The sequence below is a fragment of the Crocuta crocuta genome, unplaced genomic scaffold (genome assembly GCF_008692635.1).
Source record: "Crocuta crocuta isolate KB4526 unplaced genomic scaffold, BGI_CrCroc_1.0 scaffold458, whole genome shotgun sequence".
Taxonomy (NCBI): domain Eukaryota; kingdom Metazoa; phylum Chordata; class Mammalia; order Carnivora; family Hyaenidae; genus Crocuta; species Crocuta crocuta.
This window is the reverse complement of record NW_027531908.1, coordinates 120,846-146,318: the sequence shown is the minus strand read 5'-3', so window position 1 is coordinate 146,318 and position 25,473 is coordinate 120,846. Positions and strand designations below refer to the sequence as shown.

Sequence of the window (25,473 nt, the reverse complement as noted above, 5' to 3'; positions counted from 1 at the left end):
GGGAAGGCCCAACTCACCCAGTGAGGGGGATGGTCCGAGCACCAGAGAAACTTCCTTGGTGGAGGGAATCATTCTTTAAAGACAAAGATGGTCGTGGAATCACTAATTTAAAAGCAGACATGTTTGAAATAGCCTTAATGCCCATGACAGAAGATTCCTGAACAAACCCAGGTTATATCTCAATTGTTAAAATACAGTTACAAGACTTGTGCAACATCAACGAGAGTCACCATTTATTGGGCGCTGGATCCAAAGCCTATGTCCTTTACGGCAAGAAAATGCTTACAATACGACGCAAAAGGGTCACACGATGGTATGCACGCACAATGGGAAAACATGAAGAGCAGACGCAGGTGGGGAAAGACACGGATGCCAGCACGGTGATGAATATGGCTTTCCAGAGCCTATTCTTCCTGTGGCCCTACTAGTTGGATTTCCATAGTAAAGGGGAATTGTATCATTTATCTTTTTTAACGTTTCTCTATTTATTTTTGAGAGAGAGCAAGCATTTGCGTGCGAGCGGAAGAGAGGCAGACAGAATCCCAAGCAGGCTCCGCTCTGTCAGCACAGAGGCCAGCATGGGGCTTGATGCAACAGACCGGATGTGTGCTCAAGACCTGAGCCGAAATCAGTCCTACGCTGAACTGACTGAGCAGCCCAGGCACCCCTATATAATACCTTTTTCAAACAACTTATTGTTTTAATAGCTGGAACTTGGAAATAACCTAAATGTTCAACAACAAAGGATCAGTTGAAACGTACGTGTGGCACCACCAGCAGAACGGGGTGGGATCCAGCCCCTCCCTGGAAAAGTCCACAGGGGCATCGGGCACCAGTGACTGTCCTATTGAGGATGAAGCTTCCTGGGATATTCAGTTTCAGCGTTTCTTATCTTTGAATTTTCTCTTATTACCTGGATGATTTTCAACAAGCCCAATTTATTCCTGCAATCAAAGAAGACCAGCAACGGGGCAAGTACAAGTCTCTGTGGCCGGAGCCACCACCCACGCCCTCCGGCTGTCCGGGACGCGGCGCAGGACACTCGTCAGGACTGCACCCGACTGCACCGCGTCCCTGGAGGGGAGGCAGCGGGGCCAGCGGTGACGCAGGACACGATGTAGCACGAAGGGAGTCCAGCGAAGGCAGAGCAAAGGAGACAAGTGTTCTCCGTGTGACCTTGGCGAGTCGCTGCGCCTCTCTGGGCCTGAGGGTAGGCCGCAGTCCGCGCCCCAGGCCGGTGTCCCACTCACATCCGCACGTGGACACGGACGAATCCGCAGGGGCTCTGCCTCCAGGCCCCGCAAGTCTCTTCCTCGGGGCGCGGGGTACCCATCCTCAGGGTCAGCCCAGGGGCTCACGAGGCGCGGGCAACGCCCATTTGAAGCCCAGCCACGCCCCACATCCGCGGTCCGCGCCGCTGGAAAGCCCCAACGGAGCCCCACCCCAGCACCCGCCCCGCCCCGCCCCCGGGCTCCAGCCCCAAGAAAGCCCTGCTGGGCGCAGCACCCCGCGGCGCCCCAGGAAAGCCTGGCCGAGCCCCGTCCCCAGGCCCGCGCCCCAGGAAAGCCCGGCCGAGCCCCGCACCCCGCGGCGCCCCAGGAAAGCCCGGCCGAGCCCCGCCCCCAGGCCCGCGCCCCAGGAAAGCCCGGNNNNGGCCGCGATGCAGGAGCCGCTGCTGGGCGCCGAGGGCCCGGACTATGACACCTTCCCTGAGAAGTCGTCCGCGTCGCCGTCGCCGGGGGAGAGGACGCGAGCCGGGTGAGAGTCGCTGGGCATGGGGGCTGCGGGCGGGGGCTGGCTTCCGCCTCGGGCCTTCTCTGACCTTCCGTGAGTGTCCACCAAGGGTCCATCTGGTCGCCTCCTGCCCCAGACACCCTAGTTTTATTTAAGGAGCTGCTCCCCCCTGTACAGGGCCCAGCCCCCAGCGGGCTCAGATAAGGTGAGTGAAACCCAGAGAGGGCAAGGGGCTTGCCTAAGGTCACACAGCAAGTTTCAGCGGCAAAGCCGGCAGCAGAAACCAAGCCTCCTCTTCTAGCGAAAAGCGCTCCCTCACCCGTGTCACAGCCACGGGGATGGGCTTTGGGGATCGTCCTGGGGAATTCTCCAAGCGAAAGGGCACCAGGCTCTGGGGGCTGACAGTCTGGCCCTGAACCGGCCCTCCCCAGCGCTGCTCTCACCGCCTGAGCGGGCAGCCATTGGCTCAGGGCAGGTTCAGCAGCTGGGGGAGGAGGAACTCAAAGACCTCATCATCCTGCCCACCCCCCACCAGGGCCCCACGGAACAAGAGGGTGTTCCTGGCTACCTTTGCCGCCGTGCTGGGCAATTTCAGCTTTGGGTACGCCCTCGTCTACACGTCTCCTGTCATCCCTGCTCTGGAGCTCTCCTTGGACCCGGACCTGAGGCTGACCAAGACCCAGGCATCCTGGTTTGGGGTAAGAGCCATGCTCTGAGCTGGAGATGGACAGGGCAGGGTGAGCAGGGACCCACGAAGCTAGGGACCCCCAAAATGTCAGGCATGGGGCCCCTTCGAGGGCCCTGGTCTGCCCCCTCCCCACCCACCCCATCCACGCCGGGCTGCAGGAGGGGCAGTGGGAGAGTGAGGCCAGATGATGGCTCTGAATCAGAAGGAGGAAGTGAGAGCTGAAGGAGAAGGTGTGGGAAGGAACAAGTGTGGGGGTGTAGGCCTCCAGGTCTCCCCCCGGGGGGTTAAGGGCTCCCCAGACTGCCCCCCACCCATAGCCGGGCTGTCACAGCAGAACAGACGCCTCTCGGGTTGATGAGGGACAGGGCATCAGGTGCCGATAGAAAGAGGCACCGGCTGGGGCGAGGAGGGTCCCAGGACAGAGTGTGGGTGAGTGGAAGGGAAGGGCAGAGGCCCTGAGAGTCCCAGAATTCTAGAATTATAATCTTAGTAGCCGTAAATGTACAATGACAGCATAGTAGCTAAGATAATACCCAGTGTGTTGAGCATTTAGTATGCGCCAGGGATCTGCTGGATACTTTCCGAGAGAGCTGGTTAAGTCCTGGGCCAACCCTAAGCGTGGGGACCCCTGCCATCCCCCATAAAACAGCTAACGCAACTGAGGCTCAGATCGGCCAAGCGACGTGCCCCAGTTGCTGACCGGATCCTACTCACTCCACGCCACAGGGACTCCAAGAACCCCCAAGGCTAAACATGCCAGGGGCTTTAGGTTACAGAATCCTCCAGTCTGCTGCAGTCTCGCATCAGACGTTTAGACGCTCAGCTGAGCAAAACCACCGTGGGCACACGGCCCCACATCCTGTGCAGAGCAGGCCCCTGCCCATGGTGGCATCTCTAGTGAATGGTTACGCACATGCTGCTTGTACACGCCTGGAGACGGGAGGCTCACTACCATTCAGGGCCTGAGTCCTGAACCCCAGGAGCCCACGGTGGGCCTGGAAAAGGTGCCTCTAGGCCCTGATGGGGGGGGGCATGGCAGGAGTGCGGGGTGCCCACACACGTCTGCCGTGCACTCCTCTCCTGCAGTCCATATTCACCTTGGGCGCGGCGGCTGGGGGCCTCAGCGCCATGGTCCTCAACGATCTCCTGGGCCGGAAGCTCAGCATCATGTTCTCAGCCGTACCCTCGGCAGCTGGCTACGCACTCATGGCAGGCGCCCACAGCTTCTGGATGCTGCTGCTAGGGAGGACGCTGACGGGCTTCGCCGGGGGGCTCACAGCTGCCTGCATCCCGGTAAGGCCAGGACCGCCCACCCTGTCCCCTCGCCGCCTCAGCACTGCGCAGAGAGAGCACCGAGTACCTAAAGCCTCCTGCCCTAGAGCCAGCTGGTCAGGGGGAGGTTATATTTGCCAGGGAGCCTCAGCTTACCTCCACCAGAACAGCCCATTTCAGGGAAATCTGGCCCCACACCCCCAGTTGACCTCACTCTGGATTCCCCATAGTTCCTACCCCATTTCCTGACAATCAGGCACATTGCTCANGGCCCTGGAGGTGGCAGTTGTTCCCCCTGGGGAGCAGGGTCTACTCTGCTTCCCAACCTCAGGCTACCCATTTTCAGAGCTTCTGCCCATTGACAGGGAAATGGACTGAGTCCCCATCAGGATAAGAACCCCACCGGGAGTCCCCAATGCTCACTCTGCAAGGGCCACTCACCAGGCCACGCCTCCCGTCTTGGGCCGGGCCCAGCAGCCTAAACTTCACCGTGTCTTGCAGGTGTACGTGTCTGAGATCGCTCCCCCAGGCGTCCGTGGGGCCCTGGGGGCCACCCCCCAGCTCATGGCGGTATTCGGGTCACTGTCCCTCTACGCCCTTGGCAAGTATCATCCAGACGAGCAGCGAGCACCTCCTGTGTGCGGGCGGGGGGCGGGGGGTAACAGGGTACCGCTGCTGAGCAGATGTGGGTGGAAGGGCAGTGAGTGCGCCCCGGAACAAACCCCGAGCTGGGGGACAAGACGCTTGCTCAGCCACCACTGTGCTGTGTACCTCTAGGCAATGCCTTGCCTCTCTCTGGTCATACGTGAAGTCCATATGGAAAAGGGATCAGAGCACGTCTGCTTGAGACGGGGAGGGGGGGGGTTGGAGATGGAAGCCTGGGGCCTTGCCTGCTCAGTCTAGCCCCCCGTCACCCTGCCAAGGCCCTTGAGACCCTCCAAGGACCTTCTGCTGTGTGCTGGGCCCTGTGTTAGAGGCCAGGCAATCCCGGGAGCCCCTCCTAGTTTAGACCACAGAGGCCTGGGGCAAGCAGGGTAGGCTTCCTGTGGGAGATGGAGATGGCCCTGGGACTAGCGCTTGAGGACGGAGGAGGCTGCTCAGAGGCAGCGACAGGAGGGGACGTACGTCCAGCCTAGACGCCGGCTCCTCACCCCATCCTCGCCCGCAGGCCTCCTGCTGCCGTGGCGCTGGCTGGCTGTGGCCGGGGAAGGGCCAGTGCTCGTCATGACCGTGCTGCTCAGCTTCATGCCCAACTCCCCTCGCTTCCTGCTGTCGCGGGGCAGGGACGCGGAGGCGCTGCGGTCGCTGGCCTGGCTGCGCGGGGCCGACACTGACATCCGCTGGGAGTTCTCGCAGATCCAGGACAACGTCCAGAGACAGGTGCGGGAGGGTGGGTGCGCGGCCCTGTGTGGCCCAGCCAGCCACTGGGCCTCTCTGAGCCTTGGTCACTTGTCCTGGGGAACGGGGAAGACAGCGACCCCACCTCTAAGAATGAGGGGAAGGGGAGATGCTGCCGCCCCTGACCCAGAGCACGGGCTCCGAGCCACCGACACCTGCCTTGTCCCACCCACTCATCCAAGAGCCTGGGGCTGGGGGGCGGGGGTCCGTGGCTGGATTGCTCGGTGCACAGTGTCTTTTCCTGGAGGAAGGGAGGAGTCCAGGGCGGGGTGGGGAGCACCCTCAGCAGCAGCTCTGTGTTTCTAGAGCACCCGTGTGTCATGGGCCGAGGCCCGGAGCCCCCACGTGTACCGGCCCATCCTCATCGCTGTGCTGATGCGCTTCCTGCAGCAGCTGACGGGCATCACGCCCATCCTTGTCTACCTGCAGCCCATCTTCGAAAGCACCGCAGTCCTGCTGGTGAGACCCCGGCCCCACACCACCCCAGCTCTGTCCACGGTACCCGCAGAGGCCGTCCCTTACTGAGCACCTCGGGCCAGGGGCACATGCGCCGTGTGGAGCCCCCTGGGATCTCTCTCCACTGTTGTGCCATCCACCCCTTCTCAGAATAACAGTCGTGAGCAACCTCATGTGTTTTCAAACAGACAGGATTACTGAGGAGCCTACTGTATAGAAGTGCAGGGCCCTTGGGGGCCGTGGACCCCGGGGTTCAGAGCATCGGCCACGCCCCTCCCAGACCTCAGCTTCCGCCTCTGGAGAACGGAGATAGCAGAGAGGAGGCCTCCATCAGCCTGTCCTGGGCTCAGAGGGAGATGAGATTTAAAGATTAGTGACAGTGCAGTCCCACAAGTCGCTGTGATGCCTGGACTCTCTGCTGGCCTTTGCTCGGTGGCGGGCGTGGCCGTTGTGCCCTGGCCGAGAGGCCCCGCGGGCCCAGCTAGGTGACCAGAGGAAGCGCCCAGCACCATGGCTCAATGTGCCCATGGCTTGGCGCCTGGGCGCCCTGCAGCGCCTTGTGGGGGGGCAGGTGGGACAGGAGTGGCAGGCAGGGTCCCTCAGCTCCCGGTGGCCCCCTCCCTGCAGCCCCCGAAGGATGACGCAGCCATTGTGGGGGCCGTGAGGCTCTTCTCTGTGCTGATTGCCGCCCTCACCATGGACCTGGCTGGCCGCAAGGTTCTGCTCTTCGTCTCAGGTGAGCCCTGGCCTGCCCCCTGCCCCTGCTGACCCCTGCTGCAGCCCGCCCACGTGGCTGGGAGCTCCGGGGGGGGGGGGGTAGGCTGGTCAGACCTGCCGTGCTGGCCTTGCCCCCACTAGTGCCCAGCATGGGGCCTGGCAGTGACGAGCTGCTCCAGAAAGATCTGCTGGGGCCTGGGTGAGCAAGCGAGCCAGCTGTGAGTGGGTGTGACAGCAGCTCATGCGCAGGCAGGGTCAGAGCTCTGCAGGAAGCGTCTAGTCACTGACAGGCCATGACAGTGGCCTTGGATGAGAACTGGGCCACACAGGGCGCAGGGTGCTGGCGAAGCACCCAGCTCAGACGGTCCTGGCCCCTCCGAGGGCCACCTGTCTGTCCACAGCCACCATCATGTTTGCTGCCAACCTGACACTGGGACTGTATGTCCACTTCAGTCCAAAGCCTTTGGCTCCTAATAGCACTGTGGGCATGGAGAGTGTGCCCTTGGGGGGCACGGAGCAGCCCCTGGCCACACCCACCAGCTACCTCACCCTGGTGCCCCTGGTGGCCACCATGCTCTTCATCATGGGTAGGTGTGGCAATGACCCCAGCAGCACAGGCGGGGGTGGTGGGGAGTGGCTGGGGGGGCCGGTGGCCAGCTAGAGAGGGGCTGTCTCGGGCTTAGGTGCGGGGATGTGTAGGGCACGGGCAGGGCCGCGCTGTCCGGGTCTGGCAGGGTGGCCGGGGAGGGTTCTCTGCGGCTCAGTGGAGGCATTAGAGGCCCCGCGTCCCCTCTGTCGGCAGGCTACGCCATGGGCTGGGGGCCCATCACCTGGCTCCTCATGTCCGAGATCCTGCCCCTGAAAGCCCGCGGCGTGGCCTCGGGGCTCTGCGTGCTGGTCAGCTGGCTCACCGCCTTCGCCCTCACCAAGTCCTTCCTGCTGGTGGTGGTGAGTGCCGGGGGCTGGGCTCGGGCTTCTCGGGCACGACCTCCAAGTGCCACAGAGGTCCTCCCGGGCCAGGGCGACCACGCCCCGTGGGCCACACTTGTCCACGCGCACTTTGGGTCTCTCAGCGTGGATCTCTGCTGGACAGTGCACATCCAGCTCTGTGCGCGCGTCCCCCATGCCTCTCCTCTCTCTCTCTCGGTTCAAGCCCCTCCCAGGGCAGCTCGGCAGCGCCTGTCCTGGTGGAGGCTGTGGGTCAGGGCAAGGTTGGGGGCACCCAGAGCATGCACAGCTCCGACAGAGTGTCACAGACGAGCTTGGGGCACGGCAGGAGGGCGTGTGGGGTGTGGTCCTGGCCAGGGGCAGCGAGGGAGAGAGGTGGGGGTCTGAGCTGAGGCTGAGACCAGAGATCCAGGTCCCAGGTCCGGGCCAGGGCGGGGGAAGTCCTAGGGGCCCGGCACCACAGGGAGGCTGCCCCAGACCTCGAGGGCCTGGGGCTGGGCGGGATGACCTGCTAAAGCCCCTGTGTCTCCCACGGGGAGGCAGCGTGGAGCCCAGTGAGGCCTGCGGGCAGGCGGATAAGCAGGTGCGGGACCCCCTAGGTGCATGCTGGGGCAGGACAATGCTGGGAGCCCCTGTGTGACCGTTCCCTCCGTGTCCCCAGAATGCCTTCGGCCTCCAGGTGCCTTTCTTCTTCTTTGCTGCCATCTGCTTGGCCAACCTGCTGTTCACTGGCTGCTGCGTGCCTGAGACCAAGGGCCGGTCGCTGGAGCAGATTGAGTCCTTCTTCCGCACTGGGAGGAGGTCCTTCCTGCACTAGGCCAGGGTCCCCCCCTGGGAGGGGCCAACCACTGGACGCCGGGCCTCTGTGCTGGCCACAAGCCTGCACCCCAAGCCCAGGGGGCAGCAGCAACATGCCATCAGACGGAGCCCAGGAGGACCAGACAGAAGCAGGGCAGGCCCCCAGAGTGTGCTTCTGGCTCTGGGCAGGCAGCACCCCTGTCTAGCCTGGGCCCCAGCTCAGCCGTGTCACCTGCTCGTCGGCCAAGACCCGCTGGCAGAGGAGGCAGCCATGGGCCACAGGGGAGTACACGGCCCCGGGTCCAGGACAAGGCCCTGCTGGGTGACCCTGGGACCTCGGCCCTTACTCATGTGCGGAGGATGCCCCCGCAGAGGGCTGGACCAAGGACAGAGCCGGACAGGGCAGGAGGCGGTGGCCGGCTCCACACAGGACGTCATCATGCCATTCTGTTCTGACACTGAGTCACCACTGAGCGTCCTAACTACGGGCGGGAAGACAGATCTGCACTTCTGGAAGCTGTGGATGCCACAGAGAACATTCTGGACTCCCAGGCCAGGGCACAAAGCCCAGCACAGACACTTCCTCCTACACCTGCCCGACCTCTGGAAACGGGGCTCTGAAGTGCCCTGGTCTGTAAACCATGTTCACCCCGTCTGTAACAATAAATCAGGCTCTCGGCCCTGGAGTGGGAGGGAATGGGGTCTGTCACAGGTAGGGGAGCCCACGCAGCATCCAGGCTCGGCCAGACCCAAACTCTCAGCCAAGGCTGCCAGGGCCTAATGCCCTGGGCAAGGCCCCCTTTGTGGCCGCCCCTGACTTGGCCGCGGGGAGGCAGAGAGAAGGGGCAAGGCGGCCTGGGAGAGCCTGGTCACAGGATGGCCCCGGCGGACGGGCTCTGGCTCCTCCCGGCTGTGACTGCGACAAGCCACTTCCCTGAGGTGCTGCCAACAGGCCAGCAGCACTGAAGGTCCGCAATAAAATGGCAGTTACTCCCAGGACTAGAGGTCCCAGCCCCCTTACTCGCGGCACCAGGGAGAAGGGGGCAGGCAGAGCGCGAGCGAGCATTCAAACTACCGCCAGGCTTTATTGCTCAAACCACAAGTTAAACACGGACGGTGAACGAGGACCCCAAGAAGAGAGTCCAGACCCACCGAGGTGAGAGTGGGCCCTGGCAGCCCAGCCCCTTCTGCCACCCGGACACATGTCCCTTGCGAGGCAGCAGCCCACACGGGCGGGGGGGGACAGGATCCCCGGCTAGGGACCAGTAGGCTGCACTCACTGGGAACCTCGGGCACGTGACATGTCCATTCTTGCCTGTGACTAAGAGGTCGGAGGGCCCTCCCACCACCCACCACCCACGGGACCTGCTGACAGAATGGAGGTGCAACCTTCCTGGACACACAGCCAGCCCCTCTCCTGCAGCAGAGAGTCCCCTGCCAGCGAGGCCCCTGCAGCAGGGGCAGGAGGGCTGGGCAGAAGGGACCCCTGGGTCCCATTTCCCAGATAAGAATGAGCCAAGAGGGGCGGGCAGGGCCCTTCCTCCTCTTGGGAGGTAGACAGGTCTTGATCACAGCACACACAGCAGACACACACATCCACACCCCCCACCCGCCTGGAGAGGCCTGAAGCCCATAGCCCTTGGAACCCAGTGCTGGCTTGAGAACGGTGGTCCCAGAGGACCCCTGAAGGCACGTGTCCTGCCCGCTGGCCATGCTGCAGGGCCCGTGCTGCCCTAGGGCTCGGCCTGGCCGGCTCGCTGGAAGGCTGCGGGGAGGGGGGGGGGGGCAGGGCCCAGACCAGGATCCCTGGGCCTGGGCCAGTGAGTGCCGCTCCGCAGGGGACACTAAGAAGCCCCAGGGAGGAGAGCCCCCTCTGGGAAGCAAAGATCCGGACACAGCTGTAGGGCTGGTTTCAACAAAGTGGGGCTTGGCCGAAGCTCGGGGCTCGGAGCAGGCGTAGCTTGGGGCTGTAGGAGAAGGATGAGTGGAAGCTGGGCCCCGGACGGAGCCCTTCCCACACCAGCCCGTGTGTACCCGTCACTGCCCGGGCTCAGCCTTAGCAGCTGGGTGCCGATGGGGCTGGCGGGGCAGGCAGCGGGCTGAGGCAGAAGTGCACAGGGGGTGCAAGGAACGGTGGAGGGAGGGAGGCTGGGGTGACAGTGCACATCCCCGGCAGAGCCACTTCCTCAGCCCCCCACCTCCGACGGGCCTGGTACCTGGTGCGGACAGCTCACGGGGGTGGAGGTGGCTCTGGCCTCTGCCCAGCTCCCCAGATACCTGAAGCTCTCCGGAGACAGAGTAGAGGTCAGGCCGGCAGGGGTATGGGAGGCGGGTCGAGTTTGGCCCCACCGACTGGGCTCAGGCCACAGCCAACACGGCAGGAGCACACGGACACGTGGACAGCCCGCCCCGTGGGGCAGGGGAGAGCCTGCCCTCCCCGCTTCCTTAGCACCAGGGCCTTGGGGGTCGTCGAGGAGAACCCACGAGAAGTCTCCCGGAGTGGCCCAGTCCAAGGTTCCCGGGAACCGGGGGAGGGGCGCTCCCTAGGCAGCCGTCCGGCTGCTGCCCGGGCCCAAGGAGCATCCTGGGAGCGCTGTGGGCCCCCACGGACAGCAGAGTGGCAGGAGGGGCCTGCGCGGCGGGAGGTGGCCTCGGGCAGCAGCTGTGCTGATGGAGAGCGAGAGGAGGCTCACCCACCCATGCCCGGGCCCAGGGCGCCGTGCCTCCCAGCTCACGACGGGACCAGCGTCTCCCAAGGAAGCTCCTCCTGGCCCTGCGGCCCTGCGAGCGGTGCTGATCTGGACGCCCACTCGGCGGCCCGTGTCCAAAGGAGCCTGGCTGGCTGGGGGGGGGGGGNGGGGGGGGGGGGGGGGGGGGGGGGGTGCAGGCAGGCCCTGCTCTGCCCCAATCCTGCGGCCTGGGTCACCCCGAGGCCCGGGCTGCCGGCTGCCACCGCCCATCTCCGTGCTGCTAAGGCCCGGGGCAGGGGAGACAAATCTGGAGAGAGGGAAGGCAGAAGAGGAGTCCAGGTGTAGGGACAGGTGTAGAGGGGCTGACGGGAGCCAGGCAAGGGCTCCTCTTCCAGGCTGTCTTCCAGGGTCAATGCTCCAGGCCTCATCCCTGCGGGACGTGCTCACACAGAGTCCGAGGGGTGAGCAGGAGGGAGCGGGTCACCCGACCTGCCTCACAGCTCTCCCTCCAGGGTGTCGGTGAGCTTCTCCTCATCCGCCTGCTGCTTCTGCTGCTGGATCCTGGCGTAGGAGATGGCATCGCCCCTGGGGAGGGAGGGAGTCAGCAGCACCTGGCACCCAACCCTCCCACCCACCAGCAGACACCTGGCTCGTGACTGAGGCACAACCTAGGGACACCCTACTGGGCATCTGGTGCCCCCAGAGACCCCACTGCTAGGATGGCAGGCGTGTCACCTCTAAGAGCAGCACAGGCTGCCCGGGCTCTGAGGCACGGCGGCAACTGGCTGGGATGCCAGGCGTGGGCGCTGGACGCAGACCTGCCGTCCCCACAGCCAGGCCACCAGGAAGTCCACAAACCCGCTTGCCCTCATTCCCTTCAGAGGCCAACACCCTGGGGACAGCCGCTGTGCCTGTTCCCACAAATGGCCAGCAGGGGTCCCTCTCGGACCTTCCGCATGGAGAGCCTTCAGGAGGCGGGAAGTAAGCATCCCTCCCAGGGGCTGGGAGTGGCAAACGCACTTTTTGCCCAGAGCCGAGAGTCCGTACAGCACCCCGGTGGCGAAGGCGATGGCGTTACCCAGCAGCGTGGTCAGGGTCAGGCTGATGACGATGGGGACGATGGCCATCCTAGGAGAGAAGGGCAGGTCAAGGCGGCGCCCCTGCCCTGCGGCTGCCACGGGACTTCCTGGCTCCCCGGACTACTCCCGGCCCCTTCCCAGAGAACCAGGTACAGGAAGGGTCCCCAGAAATCAGTGCAGACACAAGGTCACAGCCAGGCCTTAGACCCCCGCACGCTTGTCTGCGAAGTTCTCTGTACTCTGAGGAGAGGACCCAAGCCCTCCTCAGACCTGTGAAGGGTCTGTGCTACCCACGCTAAAACAGCACAGGGATCGTGGATCAGGCCGACGGGGAAATCTCCCGGCGGCGGTTCACCCCCAGCGCCTGCGACGGGGCAGGTCCCCGAACTCCTCCCGTGGGAACTACACAACGTAGTGTCTGGAACAGCATCAGCACCAAATAAACGTTGGCACTTCGTGGTGCAGTGAAACCAGCCCTACCTCAACAAGAGAGATCCTGAAGCACAAAAAGCGTAAGGCAAGGGGTTTCCTCCCTGCGCGCTCGCGTCCCCAGAGCCGCAGCATTGGGTCCCAGCCACGACTGGGCGCCACCTGGTGGCAGGGTGTCTGGGCTTGAGAGTCCATGGGGCTGACGCTAGATTCTGGCCGGGATTTCCAGACCAGCGGCAGTGACCAGGGTCGACGAGGCCGGGAAGACACCGCAGCTGGGGGACCAGCACTCTGTCCTGGCGCTGCCCTGGGCGGGGCCGTCTGGCCCGCGGCGTCCCCTGGCCACGCACACCCCGCACTCAGAGGTGAACACTGGGCGCCAGAGGGGCCAGCTGACGTCCACCTGCCTCTCTACTCAGGCGGGACGTGTGACCAGGAGGCTTTACCGTGGTTACAAAACCTCTAAGTGGTAAGAGAATAATGGAAATTACAAGGGGGAAAAAAAGACCATGGGGAAAACCTTCTGGCAAAACAAAATTAAAGGCAAACCGGCTGGAAAAGTCTGCAGGAAATACAACAAAGGATTAAGAAATCTCCTCTCGGGGTGCCTGGGTGGCTTNAAAATATATATATTAAAAAAAGAAATCTACTCTCTAGGAAACCTATAACTTGCTAAGTAAAACATTAAGATGCCAATAAGTAAAACATAAACTAGAATGTTTTCGACGGAGAAAATGCACAATTAGGAAACATCTGGAAAAATATGTCACCTCTTGTCAGACACGAGACACATGCAGCACTGACAGGGTGGAGCGAGGCGGACACGCTCATCGCCTCTTTGGAAAGCAGTTCAATCACACACTGAAGTTTCATCGACGACGAATCTATGACCTAACAATTCCAGCCCAAGGCGAAATAAATATACCCTAAGGAAAGCACCACAGGAAAAGTTGTGCGCTTTTTGCTATTTACTACGGCTTTGTTTAATTTGTACCACTGTTTACAAATGAAGAAAGCAGGACACACGCAGTGGAATAAATATTCCCGTCAGTAAAAGTCATCTTACACAGTCTCTGTGGTGACCCTGAAAATGGTTTTTTTGTTTTAAATTTTGTTTTAAATTTATTTCTGAAAGAGAGAGACAGTGTGAGCAGGGGAAGGTCAGAGAGAGAGGGAGACACAGAATCCGAAACAGGCTCCAGGCTCCAAGCTAGCTGTCAGCACAGAGCCTGACGCGGGACTCGAACCCACGAACCATGAGATCATGACCTGAGCCGAAGTCGGACACTTAACCTACTGAGCCCCCCAGGCGCCCCAAAATGTTTATGTCACGACAGTGAGGGAAAAACAGCAGGACACACATTTACTGATAATGGTCATACCTGTGTAAGAAACAAGTTTAAGAAACCTGCGGGGGCGCCTGGGGGGCTCAGTCAGTTGAGCGTCTGACTCTTGATTTCGGTTAAGGTCGATCTCACGGTTCGTGCATCAAGCCCTGCGTCGGGCTCTGTGGAGACAGTGTGGAACCTGCTTGGGATTCTCTCTCTCCCTCTCTCTGCCCCTCCCCTGTTCGTTCTCTCTCTCTTTCTCTCAAAATAAATAAATAAACTTAAAGAAAACTATTGGGCGCCTGGGTGATTCATTTGATTAAGCATCCGACTCTTGATTCCAGCTCGGGTCATACCTCACAGTTTGTGAGATCCAGGCCCGCGCTGGGCTCTGTGCTGACAGCACCGAGCCTGCTTGGGATTCTTTCTCTCCCTCTCTGCCTCTAATTCTCTCTCTCAAAATAAATAAATAAACTTTAAGAAAATGTTTAAAAAAGGTTTTTTTATGGACAGATATGTACCAAAATGTTTCAACCAGTAAAGCTTTAACATTTTCCAAATATTTTTTAATAAGTGTATATTACTAGCAGTATTTTTAAAATACATTTAAAAAGCACAGATCAAGGCAAGGGACATGACGACAGGTGCTACCCTGTGAGGGTGTGTTCCTCTGTGGTTTAGACCCAGTGGGAAGTGGTTCTAGAACAGAATGTGCATCTCGTGCTGTCAAAACCACTGGCCTCCACAAGGGGAAAAAAACCCCGGAATAAAGATCTCTGTATTNAGAGAGAGAGAGAGAGAGAGAGAGGGAGAGAGGGAGAATCCCAAGCAGGCTCCGTGCTGTCAACACAGAGCCTGATGTCGGGCTCAAACTCACAAAACCATGAGATCATGACCTGAGCCGAAATCAATAGCAGGAATCTTAACTGACTGAGCCCCCCAGGGACCCCAAGATCACCGCATTTATTTCTAAAGATCACCTAAATCATAGCAACCACTGCCGTCGCTGTGAGAAGCTACGAAGGGCCTCCTATGCACCAGCACTGTTCTAGAAGCTTCTGTGTATTAGACACACCCTGAAATTCATTCAACCTCATGACTCAGCCGGACAGTGCTACATACTGAATCTGTTGTCAGAACTAGGAAAATCAAAGGGGAGCACTCTGGCCAGTTAATATTTTCTGTTCTGCAACCTGCCTGCATGTCAGGCCATTCGGATGGACCGCTCTAGAAAGGCTGCACGGAAGTACATCTGCGCCCCACCAGAGTCGCTTTAACAACTCCCGAATGATGGGCCAAAGGTCCGGGCACTGCTCACTTTTCTCCATCACCCGCGGGGCTGCAGGGCACTCGTCATCCGGCTGTGGGCTCACTCCCTCAGGCGCAGCGTCCCTGGGTCACGCACTGAACCCATCGCCGGAGGGCTGTGCACAAAGCTGTCGTGGCCTCCGCCTCCCCGAGACTCCCCCTCGCTCCGGCCACTAGCCATCTCCTGCCCTTCAGGTCCCTGAGCTTTGGGAACCGGAGTGGGTGGGGGGGGGAGGGTTATGCCCCGCGCCATCCAGCCCTGCCCGGGCCCCTCACCCGCAGTAGAAGACAGCCTTCTGCCAGGAGCGCAGCCGGTCCACCTTCTCCGCCACCGTGTTGGCAAAGTCGACGAACTGGCAGCAGAAGGGCGCCTCACAGAGCAGCAGGATGAAGGCGTTCATGCTGGAGGGCAGGGAGAGAGGGCAGTGGGCTGACCAGCTGGGGGTGGGGGACCCCAACGCCCACCGGAGTGCTGCTGCCCCTCCCCCGCCATCTCTCTCTCGGCGCCTCTGCTCAACCCGTCCCCCACCCGAAGACCAGGCTGTTCCCTTCACCCCTTCTGTCTCAGAAGGAAGAAGGCAGCCCCCCTGCCCTGCAGCTGGAAGCATGCAGGAGGAGTTCCTCCTCACTGGGCGCTTTGCAGAGAGCCGGCGGCCACTCGGCCACCAGCTGAACCGCCACCGTCACCAACATCGCTGTCAGCGCTGGGCAAGCTGTGTCCCCAGCAGCGGCTCCACTGTCAGGACAGGACGGCCAGGAGGGGGTCAGTGGGTCCACAACAGTCACTGAGGGCTGAGCTCTGGGGCGCCCCACAGGGAGGGGGGAGCTGAGCAGGCCCCTCTGTGTAGTACCCTGCCCCTCCTTCCCGCTGGGGACAGCTAAGCCACGGGGACAGGCTGAGGGGGTCTGCTCCAGTCTTTGTTCTCTGCGGCTGGGTCACAGTCACAGACACCGGGCCCTCAAAGAAAGCCTGCGTCCACCCCAAGCCTCAGAAGAGAGTACCCTCATTACCCACTTGTGACAGAAACCCAGGCTGAGGTGCCCCAGGAGCCCAGAGCAGGGACTCTGCACAACTCAAGTCCCCTGGACCCCCACCCTTCCAACAGGATCAGTCCCCCCTTCCCGCCCCCACTTCCAACAGGATCAGCCCTTCCCCCAACAGCAGGCACGCAGGGAGCTCATCTGGGGCCTTCCGCCCCCTGGTCCCGCACCAGCTCTAACCTGCCCTGTCTGTGGCTTGCCCACCTCTGGCCTGGGGCCCCTGAGCCCAGCCCCTGCCTCTGATCCCACCAGACGCTAAGCCTCCAACTTGGTCTTCGAGCAGCCCTGATGGCCCCCAAGCTCCCACAGGCCAGGCCCGTGGCAGTGGACATAGCGCCTGCAGGGTCTCACTCAGCGGACACGCAGGAGACATTTGTGACCGCAGCCCTAAACCTAATAAAGGCCTGGGTGAGCGTCCCCCTGGCCCGGCCCTGCTGAGAATCAGGACGAGCGAACACGGCAGGGTGTAAGGGAGGTGACGACCTGCGTGGCGACCAGAAGTCACGGGGCTACTCACATCATCCACACGCCAGCCGCGATGTTCAGGGGGTGGATGGTGACGCAGTTGAAGAGGCCCGAGATGGCACAGGCTTGAAAGCAGACAAGGGCAGGAATTAGCAGGGAGACAGGGACAGACCCCTTCTGCCGCCCAGCACTCGCCTCCCCCCACAGCACTCTGCCGTCTGACACACGCGAGGCCACTGTCAGTGCCCCACGTCGTGGGTGAAGACCAGACTGGGAGAGGTGAGGTGGCGCGGCAAGGGTGCAGCTGGCTGCGAGGACCCCTCGCCCTCTCTCCAGTCCAGGGCTCGGAGGGCCGGCCTCCGCACCCCAGCTGTACTGAGACCCACCGCAAGGTATCGGGCATGAAAAGAGAGGAGGTTCTCAAGGGCTCGGGCCCAGGCAGGCGCCACCACTCACAGGGCCGCCCACGCAAGGCCTCTGACGCCAAGAACGTGGCTTGGGTTTCGGCTGGGACAAGGGCGGCCCCTCTTGGAACAGAAATGCGCACCGGGAAGACCTGGGTCACGATCCCAGCTGCGATGTGCACAGCAGCCGAGGAGGCCTGGGGGGTTCTTGTCACTTTTTTAGACCTGTTTTGTCCCCTGCACACAGGCAAATGCCACAGCCCGGCCCGGCCACCTCTGAAATACCAGGCCCTGGAAGTGGCTTCTCCGTGACTGTGGAGGCTCGCCCAGCTCCCGGCTGCCCCCAAGTGCAAGGTGCGCCACCCTCCCCTCCGCTTCTCCCTACAGCCGGCAGCCGGGCTTCCCCCAGCCATTGCCCAGGCACTGGCTCCCAGCTGGCAGCGAGCCCCTGCCCAGGGCCACAGCTGGGGTGGGGCGGGAAGCTGGGCCCTCAGGCAACTTGGCAACAGGTTCATTAAACTTGCAGCAGCTCGAAGGCACCTGATCCCGACTGGGCCTGGAATTCCGCTGTTTTCCCAGGTAACCCTATGCAGGCCGCAGGGGGTGGCACAGGACACAGCCAGATGAAGTGAGCCCAGACCGCAGGGGGACTGCCCTGGCTTGGCCTCAAGGTCTCCTAGAGCGACAGAGCTACTTTCTATCTACTGGCGGCACTCAGCCTGGACACGTCACATAAGCCTCCAGGCAGCAAGGTTCCCTGGAGCCACAGACCACAGATGTGAGTGCGTGCCAGCCGACAATACTGCTCCTGCCTGGCTCTCAGCTGTGCCTCGTCTCCCCCAGCAGCCTGCCCGCCGCCCCTGCCGGGTCAGTATTTCTCCTCCAGCTCTGGAGGTGGTGGGCTCCAATAGCCCACCTTAGGGGAGGACCAGGTTTCAACCCAGAAAGAAGGCTCCAGCCAGGAGTCCTTTCACCATCAGCCTGGAGGGTGGCTCACCCCTTGGAGCTCCCGATGTTCTTGCTAAAGTGACCAGCCGGAAACACAGCCCTTATTTAAATTCCTGTTTCATCCCTAAAACTTTTTTAAAGATTTTATTTTTACGTAATCTCTACACCCAAAGTGGGGCTTGAACTCACAACTCTGAGATCAAGAGTCGCACGCTCTGCTGACTAAGCCAGCTAGGCGCCCCTCATCCCTAAAACTCTCGTGTGCCTTGCACCTCGCCCTGCGATATCCTATTTGGCATCTGCAAACAATCACCTCATCTCCCTCCCAGTATCCAGGTGAAACCCACATTTCAGGGCGAGGAAACAAGTTTCTCCTGACATTTCTTCTGTAGTAGCCCCAACACCGTGAACTCCTGGGGCGGCCCAGTTACCCCACTTTGAGGAGGACGGGAGACCAGGGTTAACCAGGGAGTCAGCAGGGCTGCTGAATCCAAGACAGAGGGAGGGTAGGGGCCCAGAAGCCACAGACAGAACCTTTCCTTTCTCCACCGCTGAGCCCGTCACTCCCTACAGGACCCCCACTCTGGTCTGCAAGGAAAACAGCTAACCACACTTGAGAGGATCCCATCTGAGGCCTGACCTCGAGCCACCCGTCTCTCCTACAAAGTCAAAAAGCATGCTTTGCTCTGATGGCAGTGGCAGGGATTCAGGGGCCTTTTTGGGGGTCTGTGGAAGGGCCTGTCCCATCGTCACCTCTGGATAAGGGCGTGCCCTGTCTGAACAGTACACCTCTAACCCTGCGCCCCTGACCTTCCTCCCAGCATCCAGCCACCTGGAACGGCTGTGGGACAGGAAGGGGACCCTGAGCGCTGTTCCCTCCAGCAGTCTTGATCAGGGTCTGCCGAGCCCCAGCCCTCTATGCCAGGCGGGCACTGTCCAAACCCACTCCAGCGATTCCCAAAGTCGAGGACCAGACGCGGATTTGCCTTTGGAAGACCTGCCACATGAGCTTCATTTCACTCCTGCAAGAGGGCTGCCNCGCGCCCCGCAGACCCCCGCCCCACCACCCCTCCCCGCGGGGGCGCGCCGGAGGGGCGGGGCCGGACACGCATGCGCGGTGGGCGGCGGGGCCGACCCCTCCCCCGGGCCGGGTACTCACAGACGGCCCCCAGCACTCCCGACAGGCGACACAGCCAGCGGTACCACCACGTCATGCCCTCCTCCTGCGCGGGCGGCGCGGAGCTGACGGACGCTGTCGACGTCCCGCCCGAGCCACTCATGGTGCCGCTGTCTAGCGCAGCCCGCCGCCCTCACAAAGGGCTCCGGAGCCGGCCGCGTCGGCCCGGCGCGCTGCCTTGTGGGAGAGGCGGCCGCTCATTAGCATAGGGGGCGGGGCTCGCAGGACGGTGGAGTGGTGCGCCGAGGGTCTCGCGCCGATTAGCATGGGGGGCGGGGCCTGGCGGCCCCGGCCCTCCCCCAAAGGTCACATCCTCCCACGTGGACTAGCACAGGGGCGGGGCCCGGCAGAGAATTAACAGGCGCGCCCCCGTGGGGGCCCCTTCTTGACCCCTCGCTCCCTCCCTCGTCCCTCGTCCCTGGGCGGAGAAGAGGAAGACCACCCGGGGTGGCGTGGGGCTTGCTCAGCTCAGGACTGGGCCTAGAGCCCTACCGCTGCCAGGGAATCCCGGCAATGCCGTGCGGTGGGTTTCCAAGCCAGACTGGACAGGTGTGTGAAGAAAAACGCTACTCAGCCTGCACATTCCGTTTATTGGTACGGGGGGACTGGAGACTGCCTTTCGAGAAAGTTCAGAACCTGCCTCCCACTGCCTAGCCTTTTGCATGTTGGAGGAGGCCCTAAAGGAGATACTTGTGATTGGACGGAATTCAAATTGGAAAGCACTTAGAGACCAGAATCAACCCTCTGGGGCTCGCCAGGCGCCTAACAGGTGCTCATAAATGTCAAGTTCCTTCCTTTCCCTTCCAGGACCTGGAAGAGGCATCCCACTGTGCGCACAGGTCACTGGAGGTTTGTGCTTGGAGAGGAAGCTAGGGTACGGCCCAGCCAGGCTCCTGCACTCTAGATCGGAGGGTCCAGTACAGGCCCCTCAGGCTCGCGCCCGCCTCCATGAAGCCCTGGCTAAACTCCATCTCAGCCTGGCTTCCCTCGGACTCCCAGTAGAGTGCCTGCTGCCCACGGAATGTCATCCTCTTCAGGCTGTGGATGTCCCGGATCTGAGGGGAAAGAGGCAGCCCCAGAGGGCCGGCCAAAAATGGTAGCTAGCATTTATGGTGCCTTTAATATACAAGGGATCATACACTCAGGGTCACACACTTAATCCTCACACAACAAGCCTGTCAGGAAGACACTACTATTCTACCCAGGAAACAGGTTCAGAGAAGTTGTACTACTTCCCAAGGACACACAGAGTGTGAGAGATGGGTTCAGAGCCCAGGTCTGTCTGATTCCAGAAGCCATCCCCAGGGACAGCTGTCTAGACTCATAGCAAAAGTCAGCCCATTCCTGTCACCATCATGGTAGCCTTACCAAGATGTAGCTGGCATCAGTTCCTGTGCCCATGCTGGTGGCCAGGGCATGGATAGCAATCCGGGCCCGTGGAGCCACATTGATGAAGATGCGGCAGCCCCCCAGGTTCCTCCCATCTGGACTCATCGAGGGGCTCACGATTTCACCCCAGGGTCCAAAGAGCTGCGTGTCACACTCTGCAGAGGGGAGCAGGTGGATGGGCTGGGTGTGGACAGCAGCCCCTGGAAAGTCCACTAACGCCAAAGGCCAGGGCAGCTCACAGCCGGGGAGCAGTGAAGGGGGGGGGCAATATGGCGTTGTGGTCACGCCCAGGTCTCCACCAGAGGAACCCTCACCGAACACCACCTCTACCACTGTATGCTGTGTGACCCTAAGTGAAGGCTTTAAGTGCACTGAGCTTCAGCTCCTTCCTCTGCAAAGTGAAAGTAACAATAGCACATGCTGCCAGAACAGTTTGTAGGAGGATTCAAAGGCACACGTGCAAAAAGCTTAACACTGAACCTGTCACAAAAGCCATTGCCATTAGGAGCCCATGGGACCCTGCGTGCCTGGGCCCCTGGTGAGGCAAGAGCCCATGTGCAGGAGGCCAGGAAGAATGGAGCCTGAGAAGGGGCAGTCAGCCCTTGAGCACTCAATGCCTGTGCTCAGGCACCAGCAAGCTACTCACTGAGGGGCAGGAGGCGGGGGAAATCTCTGTAGAGGTGAAGCCTGGGGGGCCAGAAGCCTCTGGAGCTGGCTAGGGAAGCCACCTTCAGCCAGCTTGGGCTATTGGGAGAGTGCAAGTCCCCTGAGGCCTCCAGGAGGGCTACTGGAAGACACTAATGGGGCCATGGGATGCTATCCTTTACGTGTGTGTGTGCGCGCGTGCACTCACACGTGCAAGCACGCGTGCACACACCAGCTCTGTGGGGGCCGCGCAGAGTACGCTGCATGGGAACAGGGCTGGGGGAAAGCTCTCACAGAGGACCTTTAAGGGTCTTGAAGGACATGAGTGCCGGGGCAGGGGGCCAAGGTGGCGACCCACACCCACCCATTGTCGCCGCAGGGGCCCAGCGAGGAAGGGATGCAGCACACATCTCAGGACCTCGTCCTGGCGCGGGAAGCTGGTGGTGCCCCCCTCCATGTCAGTCAGCAGCCCCATCGGCAGCAGAGACCGCCCAGCCACCCCACAGGGGTGCAGGGGGAGGCTCTGCCATACCTCTGTGGGAGGTCCCCAGGGCAGGCTGGCTCCAGTACCGCAGCGAAATGCCACCTTCCAGCCACACACGGCGCTGCCTCACCACAAGTGTGTTGGTTTTGGGGCTGAAAGTCATGCCCGCCAGTTTCCCGCACATCTTCCTCCATGTGAGCCTGCCCCAAAGCAGCAACATGTCCCCTAGGAAGTGGCAGTGCGGTGAGGGTCCAGCAACCCCTGCTCCGGGTGGGCAGCACAGCAGCCCTGGCATAGACTGAGCTGAGATCGGGTCCCAACCCTCCCACTTGTGGCTCTGTGGCTCTAAGTCACTGGACACAGCCTCCGTTTCCTCATCTGTAGAAGGGGGACAATCCCACGGCACTCTCGAGGTGGCCATGATGATTATTGGTGGGGGCGGGGGAGATGCATGTGGCACGTCCTACCGGGAACCAGGCAGGCTGGAGTCCTGCTCACCAGTGCCCGTAGGACCCACGCCAAGACCAGAGGTGCACACGGCCCTAGACATACCAGCACTGCAGTTGAGGGAACTCTCGAGGACTTGAAGGGTCACCACCTCACCCAGGGGCCGCCCGATGGCCACTGCACAGTCAGCCTGCCCTGCGCCTCGCATGTCAATGGTTCCCGTTGGCTCAAGGAGCTGCCGGCCACAGACGCCTGGAAAGGAGGCGGGAGCACAGGAGAACAGAGCTTCAGGGCGGGGGGTTCCCCGCAGGCGGCCCTGGGGGGCTTTCCATGCTGGGTAGGAGCCTGGGAGGCGGGGTGGCTGACATCCTCTTAGGCCCAGCTGGAAGCATTCTTAGATCAGGGACGGGGCTGCGTGGATCCAGTCGTCACCATCCAGGGCACAGAGCCACTTCCTCCCATGGGAGGGAGGCAGTGTGGACAGTAGCACATGGCCTTGAGTCCCACAGACCTGGGCCCGATTCTGGGAAACTTCATGTTCGTGATAACGAAAGTGAGCTTGTGCTCCGCGGGCAGAAGCAAAGCGGAAGGGAGAGGGCCAGCCTGGGGCCCCACCTCCCAAGCCCATGCTTTCAGCCCCGCCGCACCCAAGTGCTGCTTTGCAGGACAATCCCCGGAGGTCCCCACAAGGAGCCAGTCCCAGCTCTCGCAGGTGGAGATGCCTCTGCCCACCCCTCCCGCAGCCAGCCAGATAGATGCCCAGACAGGAAGGTTCAAGAACATAACTGGACTCAGCGGTGCTTTCCTGGGGCCCAGGTAGAAGCCCCTGAAGCGGGGGCGCTGGGGAGGGGAGGTGGGCCTGGGGCTGGGGCTGCTCCGGAGAAGCACCAGCAGTGACTTCCTCGTGGGGCGCAGGGCTGGGGGTCCCCTGCCCAGCACAGGGCCCGGCCCAGCAGCCACGCACCGTGGCTGGCTTGGGCAAGTGCTGGCAGAAGCTGGCTGGCACCGGCGCCTGGGCCCAGGGTCCAAGGCAGGCATCATGCCGGCGCTGGGTGCCATCCCCACAGGAGACAGAGCACTGCCAGGAGACAAGAGAGAGATTGAGGCTGACCTTGCCAGAGGGCATCGAGGGCAGTGGTGACCACTGGCCAGGCATGATCTGATCTCATCTTTGCACAGCCCAGACAGCGAGCACATGCCTCCATTCCACAGGTGAGGAGACTGAGGCTCAGAGAGGTTACCTTGCTCGGTCCCTGCACCAGCACCCACCCTGCCCTCCCGGCCTGCACTGCCCTCGTCTGAGCTCTCGTTTCCACCGGGAGCCGATGCACAGAGTCCTTGTTACCAATGCTGGCGGTGGCTGTCTGCCTTGCCTCCGCTCCCCGTCCCCACCATGAGCTAGCTCCTCCAGCGGGACACCTGAGCCTATTTACTGTTGCCTTTCCACTACCTTGCGAGGTGATGGTACGAGAAAGGCAAAAATGAAGAACTGAGTTACTTTCCGCTTCGTGTCCTGGTGTCTCCAGGACTCGGTCCAGATCTGCCCCTCAGGTCTCCAGGCCTTGCTATGTCTTCTTTCTCTTGGTGCCGCGACTACTTCCTCCCTCCCACTCGCCCCCTTCCTTTCAGGGGATCACAATGAATCAAAGCCCGCAGGGTCCCCGTGTGTGAGGACCCCAGCCGATGCATGCCCCAGGGCCCGCTGCCCCGCTCACCTCTGTCCAGGTGCTGACATGCCACCGGTAGGTGCAGTCGGCAGTGACGCAGGGAATGCTGGTCCGTGGTCGCACCAAAGCCGCACAGGCCGCCCCGTCCACCTCGAGGTCCTGGCCTTGGTTGAACTGCACGCAGACCACGGAGCGCGTGGCAGTGCCAAGGCCACAGCTGGCTGAGCACGGGCCAAGGGACACGATTTTCCACCTACAAGAACAAAAGACCCCAGGGTGCGGCTCTGAGCCCGGGGAGGGTGGGGCCTTCCCAGTGAAGGGCTCACGGATCCTCAGTTATCCAAGTAACGGGGACCATGGTGGAAAGATGCCCCCAGATAAGGGAGAACAAATCTCAACATTGGTCGGTCCTGCCCGTGTTGATCTGTAATTACCCTCAGCACCGCCTTGGCACCACTGACATTTGGGGCCGACGGTTCTGTCGGATGCAGCGTAGGAAGTTCAACAGCACCCCGGACTCCATCTACTCACTAGATGCCAATAGCAACCCCCTTCCCTAGTCATGGCACTGAAAATGTGTCTAGACATCTGATTCGAAGGGGCACGTGCACCCCAATGTTTACAGCAGCGCTATCAACAATAGCCCAAGTATGGAAAGAGCCCAAGTATCTGTCGACAGATGAATAGATAAAGAAGATGTGGTTAATATACACAATGGAGTATTACTCGTCGATGACAAAGAATGAAATCTTGCCATTTGCAACAACATGAATGGAACTGAAGTGTATTACACTAAGCGAAATAAGTCAGACAGAAAAAGACAAATATCATAGGACTCCACTCATCTGTGGAATTTGAGAAACTTAACAGATGAACTTAGGGGCAGGGAAGCAAAAATAAGATAGAAACAGAGAAGGAGGCAAACCATAAGAGACTCTTAAATACAGTGAACAAACTGAGGGTTGATGGGGGTGGGAGACTGGGGATGTGGGGAAAATGGGTGATGGCCATTGAGGAGGCCACTTGTTGGGATGAGCACTGGGTGTGGAATGTAAGAAATGAATCACGGGAACTTACTCTGGACTACACGGTACGTTAGCTAGCTTGAGAATAAAAAAAAAAAAAAAAAGAACCAAGGCAGGGCTCCTGGGGGCTCAGCTGGTTAAGCGTCTGACTCTTGGTCTCTGCTCAAGTCAAGTTTTCACGGCTCATGAGTTCGTTTGAGCCCCTTGTCAGGCTCCAAGATGACTGCACAGGGCCTGCTTGGAATTCTCTCTCTCCCTCTCTCTCTCTGCCCCTCCCCTGCTTGTGCTCTCTTTCTCTCTCTCTCTCTCTCTTTCTCTCTCTCTGTCAAAATAAGTAAAGAAAAGCTTAAAAAGAAAAAAAAAGAAAGAAATAGAACGAAAATAAAATGTCTCTAGACATTACCATATGCCCATTGGGAGGCGGAATCACCCCTGGTTGAGAAACAGACAGAGAAACAGAAAAATAAAGTGCTAGGGAGCAGCACTTGTGTAAAGAAGCAGCACATTCTACAAAGAAGAATGAGGCAGAGCCGAGAGTCACGGGGTGGGCTGGGTGTGCCACTCCGAAGTGGTGCTCAGGGAGGACTCCCGCCCCTCTGCTGCGGTGCTTTGAGCAGAGCCTGGACGAAAGGATATCCAGAGAAGAGCCGTGCTGGCGGCAGGAAGGGGCCCCAGCAGCCCTGAGGAGCACCTGTTCTAGGATATCAAGGAGGATGTGGCTCCAGCGACAGCTGGGGAACAGCCAGTGCTCACGGGTGTGTGAAATGGCCATGGAAGTCCCAGATAGGTTCCCACACAAATGACGGGGCTGCTCAGCCAAGGGATTTTAGCTCCAGCCAAGAGACACCGGTGTGGGGGGTAAATGGACCTTAAGGCTACGGTACTTAAAACAATCTGATGCGGGATCGCAAAGATTAGAAGCTGGTAGAAAGCCCC

The 25,473-nt window shown here is 60.9% G+C and overlaps 3 protein-coding genes across 3 annotated transcripts in view; 1 reads left to right on the top strand and 2 right to left on the bottom strand.

Annotated features, from left to right (window-relative positions):
• Positions 1 to 1,660: 1,660 nt before the first annotated feature.
• On the top strand, positions 1,661 to 8,988 carry SLC2A6 (solute carrier family 2 member 6). The gene is made up of 10 exons (XM_077774634.1): positions 1,661 to 1,758; positions 2,270 to 2,432; positions 3,509 to 3,715; positions 4,196 to 4,295; positions 4,863 to 5,074; positions 5,399 to 5,551; positions 6,176 to 6,284; positions 6,667 to 6,852; positions 7,068 to 7,213; positions 7,875 to 8,988. The coding sequence occupies exons 1-10, from the start codon at positions 1,661 to 1,663 to the stop codon at positions 8,028 to 8,030; spliced, it is 1,530 nt and encodes a 509-aa protein (XP_077630760.1). The 3' UTR covers positions 8,031 to 8,988.
• Positions 8,989 to 9,076: 88 nt separating this feature from the next.
• CACFD1 (calcium channel flower domain containing 1) lies at positions 9,077 to 19,045 on the bottom strand. The gene is made up of 5 exons (XM_077774660.1): positions 18,863 to 19,045; positions 16,404 to 16,476; positions 15,122 to 15,247; positions 11,722 to 11,829; positions 9,077 to 11,286 (listed from the first exon to the last, which is right to left on the bottom strand). The coding sequence occupies exons 1-5, from the start codon at positions 18,981 to 18,983 to the stop codon at positions 11,196 to 11,198; spliced, it is 519 nt and encodes a 172-aa protein (XP_077630786.1). The 5' UTR covers positions 18,984 to 19,045; the 3' UTR covers positions 9,077 to 11,195.
• A 371-nt stretch (positions 19,046 to 19,416) lies between these two features.
• Positions 19,417 to 25,473, bottom strand: part of ADAMTS13 (ADAM metallopeptidase with thrombospondin type 1 motif 13) — a 29,276-nt gene continuing 23,219 nt past the window's right edge. The window contains 6 exon segments of the mRNA XM_077774646.1: positions 19,417 to 19,935; positions 20,249 to 20,424; positions 21,447 to 21,623; positions 21,951 to 22,097; positions 22,632 to 22,923; positions 23,561 to 23,765. Coding sequence (XP_077630772.1) covers positions 19,750 to 19,935; positions 20,249 to 20,424; positions 21,447 to 21,623; positions 21,951 to 22,097; positions 22,632 to 22,923; positions 23,561 to 23,765 — 1,183 coding nt within the window. The 3' untranslated portion in view covers positions 19,417 to 19,749.